This window comes from Megalops cyprinoides, chromosome 12 (genome assembly GCF_013368585.1).
Source record: "Megalops cyprinoides isolate fMegCyp1 chromosome 12, fMegCyp1.pri, whole genome shotgun sequence".
Taxonomy (NCBI): Eukaryota; Metazoa; Chordata; class Actinopteri; order Elopiformes; family Megalopidae; genus Megalops; species Megalops cyprinoides.
Window position 1 is genome coordinate 9,135,443 of NC_050594.1, and position 7,905 is coordinate 9,143,347.

Below are 7,905 nucleotides of genomic sequence, written 5' to 3' on the forward strand. Positions count from 1 at the left end.
ACAGCTTCATCTGATAGATATGTTGCACCTTTGTACTCTTATTTGCCATACACGTACATAGTATGGCAACTTTGTCAGGGTATCACATCCTGTTCAGGACCTATTTCACTTTTAGTTATGTTTATTCCTCTCATGATACTGGGTCAGCATAGTAAAAACCTGCTGTATTATTGAGTAATGCATATATCCCATATTGCAGGACCATCCAGTTCTAAACTGTAAGGGAGTTTAATATGCTACCTAATTGGGAAAATGAGGTAACCCATTTTACTGTTAAGCCCGTTGACAATGGGCTAAAGTGTCAAGTGCCTAGCAATATTAGTAGAGTTCCCCTTGAGAATTTCTTAGGGTAATACAGGGTTGTTCTCCCTCTAGTGGTCATTTTGTTTAGTGCTAGAGGTATATTTGATTCCAAACTGAAACTGTGAACTTCATTGAAGTTTTAATAAGAGACTGAGAGGTGTGTTTCGAGAACAGTGTTATGGGAGTAAAATGTTTTTTTTCTGCCCCCTCTGTAAGATGAATCTGGGGTAGTTTTTATCAGAGGGCCTCCGCTTATCAGCAGTGCTGCGGTTTCCCACGCAGTTCTATCTCTCCGCGGCCCAGATGTCGTTGCTCTATCAGCGTGAGTGTTTACGGATGCTTTTGCGCTGGCCCCCGGTTCGGGAGCGTGCAGAGGAGAACAACGCGAGCCCTCGCTTAGCAGACCTGCATGCAAGCTTCTGTAAACAGTCATGATCCTCATTTGCGCCTTTCCGCAAGCCAAGAGCCGCTCGTCGTTCAGGGGGCTAGAAACTTCGGGACAAAAGGTAGGTCATTTCAGCGCACACCACACTGTCGCATGGCATTGTTCCCGATGGTTAAAGAAACGCGAAGGTAAAATTATACGGCAGGCTGGACCAGTGACTCACGACAGTCATGTAGGATGCTTAACACTGGGTATTGTGAGACATTATGAAAGCTTGATGCCACCTTAACTGCTCGAGATCTGAAGTATGTTCTTTCGCATACTTCGTTTGTGCATAGAATTTGTTTTGTTTAGTGTTAAATTGATTTCTACTGTGAGCTACCATTCAAGTGAGTGAACCCTCATGAATGATCTTGTACTTTTAATACTGCAGTCTTATTTGTTTGAGAGTAATTGAGCTCAGCTGATTGAATAGAAAATTATTTTGTCTAGTGTATTTCCTTGATGCAGAAACCGACAAATGGGATACTTTATTGCACACGGTCCGATGTGATAATCAGCTTGCTTTAAATCATACTAAACTTTAAATTTCACATTTTAAAAAAGCATGAACTTGCATGATAACCCTTAAAATATGTGACATAAGTTGTAATTTTGTTTTTACTTGCATTTGCCAGTTCTAGTATAAAGTACACGAAGAAACACTAATATTAATTTGAGCGTCACAGTCAGTGTGCAGTCTACACTCCAGAAAGTACACATTAGAGTCCTCCTATTTACTTAGTATCTATTGATTGCTCAGTTGCGAATTTTAACGTTAGCCATGGGCTCTCTAGCGGCCCGTTTACTCTGAGTGTGTAAATGCCATCCCTTGTTTTGATTCATTGCTTTTAGATATCTCCTTTGTGTTAGACGTTATCAATCACCTCAAGGTCATCACGGCATCGATGCATCATTGCCTGCTTTAGTGCTGTTAGGGGAGTGTTACAGCTGTCACGCCACAGCTGCCTTCTGTATGCAGCATTGTGGAGCACGCATGCTACATCAACTGCAGAATGTCTTTGGCCTCCGTTTGCATTGACCCTCCTGGGTGAGGACTCATACCCCACTCATACCCCCTGGGGTCCTGGGGGACTGCTTAGTTAGTGTGTAAGTATGTTTACACACCTCTGTGTGTGTGTGTGATTCACTCCAGGCACTAGGATGAGGGGCGAGGGGTTGGCGCTGTGTGGTCTCATTTCCTTGCTCGGTCTGACGCTGCTGCGATCCACTCACAGCCAGCACCTGCCCGAGGAGCCCTGCTCGGTCCAGATTCTGGTTCCGGGACTCAAAGGTGCCACCTGCGTCTGAACAGAAGGACACAGAAAAACATGCTGTACATAGTTCCCAAAAACAGACCGAGTCTAACAGCCCGTGTGAAAGGGTGTTTTGGTATTATGTTCAAATGCTGTCTGGTAACCAGGATTGACAGTTTGTGTAACAAACTCTGTACCAGAAGGTGGTATGATTGGATCCCTGGTGGAGCACTTGTGTTATACCATTGAGTAAATTTCATCAGTAAATATCCAGCCATGTAGAAGAGTTGTGGTATGTTCATGATGTAAAAGGAAAAAAAAAACTCAGAGTTGTAATTCACCATGGATAGAAGTGTTTACTAAAGCGTATGTTGAAATTTGTCTTTTTTGTGTGGATTGCAGAAACACAATTGCTGCTCTGATGTTGTACTATGTTTTAAACACCCTTATCCCAGTTGACTTAGGTGATATTTTACATATTATTCATTTATGTAGATGGACATTTACAGAAAGTATTCAAAGTAAATATCTTCCTCAAATGTACAACAGTAGAGGCCCACTGTGGAAAGGAACTGGTCCTTTTCTAATAACACGTCCAGCTCCCAACACCTGTGCTGTCGTAACATTTTGTCCCTCGGACAGGTGAGCCAGGAGAGAAAGGGGAGAAGGGAGCACCTGGGAGGCCAGGTAGAGTGGGACCACCTGGAGAGCCAGGTATGTTCTTCTTCAACAGAACTTGGCATATTCAGTGAATGTATAGTAAATGGGAGGACTAGGAGCAAGAACTGAACGTTCCATGAACTCCAGTGTCCAGTGCTGCACTGCTCCCATGATCCTTTGCAGTAGAGGGGAGGAGTATGATTATTAGTGAACATGGATACGTAATATGAATGTTGTCCTGATGATGTCATTTACAGAAAGGCCAAAAACAGTATAAAGGTGAAGTTAATAATGTTTCACTTCTATGAACTGGATATATGAACTGGAAAATTTAAAGGGCACCGAGAGCTGGTTTCCTAGAAATGATCAGTTTACTTGACTATTATTGTGTATTTCTAATCTAAGTTTGACATGAATGCTCATTTTTCTGGAAAGAAGTCCGCCAGTATTTCAGAATGAACCCCAAGCCAAGCATTTGTACACATCAAACACATACCGCATCAATGAACTTCACAGGGTTGATTTAGAAATTTCCAGTACATCCGGCCAAACTCCATGGGTTTTAATTTCTCACAGAGCCAAAGTATAGCTGGCCAAGCTGTGGGATAAAGGTCATCACAGATGCATTGAGCCAATGACTCTGACCGACTGACAGTGAAATTCTGACCTGGTTGACTCGTTACATCACTGTAAGGAAGTCCAGAGCTACAAAATGTTTACTTGACGGAGGTCAGAGGTCGTGCGAGCAGCGCAGAAGCCAGGGGAGCCGTATACAGACTCTGCTAATGATGGTGACTGTTTATAATGGGGGGTGGGGGGGTGGGGGTGTTGGGGGGGTGACAGCATAACTAAACTCACCCATGGAGGGCAGCTGCTCCACTGTTCCAGGTCAGATATCACTCAGTGACAGCTATGAGCGATGCCAGGTTTGATTATAGTTTCTGTTGGTGTAGGCACATGTATTGTCCAAATTACCCTGAAGAAAAAAAAAACAATTTTACGACCATGTTTAGTTAGCCTCTGTCTCCCGTCATTACTGCGTTCTCTAATCTCTCTCTAACCCAGAAGTGAGTGTCACAAGGATTAATTGCTTTTACAGATTTTACATTTTAAATGACCCCACAGCATCCATTAACCTGGAGGCACATGGATTAATTATTTTTTACAAAAATTTTACATTTTAAATAATCTCACAGCATTCATTAACCTGGAGCCCCAGGGGTATCCAGGGAAGTATTGATATTTGACATTTTTGAAGGGGATTAAAGAGAGAGGACGAGGGAAATTATTTCAGGTTCTGTCAACAGAACCAGAAGGCACGAGTGGAATTTATGACACTGCACACTGACACAAGAAAGTATTTGCACAGTGAGTCTTAAATGCATGAAACAGGCTGCTGGGAAGTGTAATGGAGTCGCAGAATCTGGTGATTCAGTACTAAACCTGAAAGCAGCAGATTCAGTAGATGACTGACAAATGGCAAGCCAGATGGACTGAGTACGTTTTGCTTGTCATTAGACTTGCAGTTGCACTCTGTCTTACAACTTTGGTAATCCACACACTTAGGGAGAAGTTTGTGTACCCACACCTTAACATTGTTGTGTTAAGCACATTTTCACCATGTTTCACAGGTGTAAAGTGTAATCAAATCACCACACTGCCACTTAAGTATTATATAGTATAGCATAGTAGTATAAGTATAGTATAGTAGTATTCATAACATTACAATTGTAGTCATTTAGCAGACAGTGTTATCAAGAGCAACTTAGTTCACAATTTTTACACATCATCCATTTAAGAAGTTAAGAACCCTGACCAGGGGGACAGTGGTGGTGCCCCAGTGGGGAATCAAACCAACAACCTTTTGGTTACGAGCCCCTCTCTTTACCACTATACTACACTGCTGCCCCTTCTGTATTGATCTTCTGTTTCCTTTCATAGGGCACCCTGGACTCAAAGGGCAGAAAGGCCTGATAGGACGTTATGGGAAGATGGGGCCCAGTGGCACCAAAGGTATGAATGAGTTCATTTGACATCAGCAGAGTCATACAAGCATGAATCATTTCCTCTATTAGCAGATAAGCCGTATGAGTGTGAATCAGTTCACTTGATATCAGGAGAGTCATATGAACATAAACCGGTTCATTTGATAGAAGAAGAGCTGTATGAGTGTGAAATAGGGTCATTAGATATCAGCAGAGCCATATGATTGTGAATTGGTTCATTTGATATCAGGAGAGCAGTATGAACATAAATTGATTCATTTGATAGCAGAATAGCTGTGCAAGCATGAATCAGTTCATTTGATATCACCGGACCAAAAATAACGACTTGTAGGATGGACGATTCCCTTACATAAAGGCCGTGTGCAATGCACTATGCTTGTCTTTTTCATTTTATGTCAGAAGGAAGAGAAAACCACTACAGCAGTGCCCTCTACAGGCTGTCTAAATGCAAGACAATTTCTCTCACAGCAGCTGTCATGAACAGTTGTTATGACTTTGTTTGGTTGACTTATATGCACGAGTGGAAAACAATAATAGAATAATAAATTCTCAACAGGTTTAAAGGGAGATATGGGAGATCCAGGGCCACAGGGACCAGCCGGAGACCCGGGTATGACATTTTCCCTCACAGATGTGTTAAAACACTACAGTATTTGTTTACATAGCTTACATTTTATAGTATTATCCATTCACACAGCCCTGAAGAGATTCAGGTGAATTAGGGTACGTCAGCAGGGCCCTGTGTGGGATCTAAAGATACAGGTGCCTGGTTTTTACACCCTTTTCTTTACCACTAAATTGCATTGCCAGTCAGATCTCTTCACCTGTTGCATTTCTGATTTAGTCCAACGGAATATATCGGTTTATAGCAAAAGTTTACCTGTGGATTCCAAAGTGGATTCCTCCCTTTGCTGTATGTGTTGCCAGGTGTCCCCTGTGAGTGCGCCCCGATTAGGAAGATGATTGGAGAAATGGACATCCTTGTGGCTCAACTGACGAATGACCTGAAGTTCATTAAAAATGGTATGTTTCTAATATGTCTGGAGAAACTACTTACAAAAGGTTCATTTTATTTTTGAAAGATTTTCTTTTTCAGATTTGCCCATTTTGCTGTGAGATAGGCTTTCCAATATCTTTCGCGTGTCTTGAGCAGAAGAGGGCTACTTGTCTCCACTCTTGGAGGGCTGCAGTCAACACAGATTTCCAGCTTTCTGTAAACCATGAATGTTCTTAGCTGGTTCAGTGAAGTCAGTTAGTTGACTCAATTTGCTAAGTTCCAGGATGGAATAAAAGCCTGCTGACACTGCAGCCCTCCAGGACCAGGACAGAATGGCCCTTGGATAGCAGATTACTTGCACGGTCTGAACTCAGGCCTGGTCTGCCACAGTGCATGAATTCTATGTCCTGTGTTACATTTCTATTGCATCTGGCAGTGATGTGAGTAGGGGTGTCCACTGATAAACCATGGGCTTTGGGGCTTCAATCCATCTCAGATCCTACTTCACTGTGTGATAGTTACTTAATTCCACTAATGACTGAGTGGAACTTGAAAGGCACCTCTAAACCTCACAGCTCTATGGATCTCCAGGCCCGGTGGTGGACACCGCTGCTTGATGGTGTGTGTGTTGTGCCCACCGCTCTCCCGTTTGTGGCGATGTGTTCGCGTTTGTGCGTTGTGACCTCTGGCGACTCGGCGGCATGATCACAGAAACACAGGTGCTCATTTTTCAGCACTGCCCTCCCCCGCAGCTGTCGCCGGCCTGAAGGAGACGGACAGCAAGGTCTACCTGCTGGTCAAGGAGGAGAAGCGCTACCTGGACGCCGAGCTCTACTGCCAGGGGCGGGGCGGGCACCTGGCCATGCCCAAGGACGAGGGCGCCAATGCCGCCGTTGCCGCCTACATCACACAGGCCGGCCTCAGCCGCGTCTTCATCGGCATCAACGACCTGGACCGCGAGGGCCACTTCGCCTATGTCGACCGCTCCCCCATGACCACCTTCAGCAAGTGGCGCGACGGCGAGCCCAACGACGCCTACGAGGACGAGGACTGCACCGAGATGGTGGCCACGGGGGCCTGGGTGGACGTGGCCTGCCACCTCACCATGTACTTCGTCTGCGAGTTCGACAAGGACGCCGTCTGACCTCTGCTCTGCGGGAGACAAGGGTGGCGTCGTCTCTTTGGCCGCCCTGTCTTTTACTCTCCTCTCTTTCCTTTTACGGGACTTTCGGTGTGCTGTCACAGAGCCATCATGCTGTGAGGACATGCAATGGTGTGGAGCAATGGGTAACCTGGAAACTGGGCTTGTAGCCACAAGGTTGCGGGTTCGAGTCATGGGTTGGTCACAGCTGTTGAGCGAGGAACTTCTGTTTTGCTTCAGTAAATATCCAGCCATGTAAATGACATTTGATTTGAAAACTATGCAAATAACCCTGGGCAAGGGCATCTGCTAAGTAAATAAGTAAAAATATTGCTAATAATAATAATGACACTACAAAATGAAACCAGAACTATGTGCTCTTATCATGACAGTGCTGATGATTTTGCTGGAGCTGCTTTCATAAGCATGTATGTATCATTTCTTTCTTGTGTTTTTTTTTTTTTTTACATATAAACATGCAAACCTGTTATATGTTATGATTACTTTGTTGTTTATAAGGACCGTTTATATGTATCAGTTGACTGAATATTTCTATAAAACCTCTATTCATTTATTTATTGGTGCACTGATGTATAAGCTGCCACACACATGAAAAGTGGAAACGACAGCAGAAAGCAAACTTTGCAAAATGTGCTGAATGTATATTTCTCTCTTTTAATTCACCTTCTGTTGTTTTTCTCACATTTTCCTTTGATAACCAAATGCAGTTTTGCTTTCCTCTACATGTATGTTGCAGGACCATGTTTATAACAGGAGTTTGGTGACAAATAAATGAGAATTTTGTATGAGTTTCAGAGCAGAGCTGTTCTGTTTTCTTTTGTACTCTGAAGAAGCATATAGCCATGACTCTCTTTCAGGACCAGCCCTCCATCCCCTTAGTATAACACCAATTCTCAATGTATCAATTCTGCATCAACATTAGCAGAACAAAGGCATTTTTCCCCAAGCTGTCAACTGCTGCCAACAGTATTAACTTCTTCATGTTTGATTATTATTTATTGCATGGACAGCCATAGTACTGCCTACGGCCCTAGTGCCTAATAAAGCCCTTCAGAGCTCTGTGCGTGACCCCTGAAGCAATAGTTGCTCTTGCTAAA

General features: G+C 43.6%; 1 protein-coding gene across 4 annotated transcripts; it reads left to right on the plus strand.

The window, feature by feature from the left end:
- Positions 1-681: 681 nt before the first annotated feature.
- Positions 682-7,557, plus strand: colec11 (collectin sub-family member 11). 4 transcript variants are annotated; one of them, XM_036542667.1, is made up of 7 exons: positions 682-809; positions 1,884-2,021; positions 2,626-2,697; positions 4,585-4,656; positions 5,206-5,259; positions 5,577-5,672; positions 6,366-7,557. In XM_036542667.1, the coding sequence occupies exons 1-7, from the start codon at positions 713-715 to the stop codon at positions 6,788-6,790; spliced, it is 954 nt and encodes a 317-aa protein (XP_036398560.1). In that variant the 5' UTR covers positions 682-712; the 3' UTR covers positions 6,791-7,557. The 4 variants fall into 4 exon arrangements, with proteins under 4 accessions (XP_036398560.1, XP_036398561.1, XP_036398562.1 ...); XM_036542668.1 differs by having other exon boundaries at positions 6,381-7,557; XM_036542669.1 differs by having other exon boundaries at positions 6,399-6,790.
- Positions 7,558-7,905: the final 348 nt, after the last annotated feature.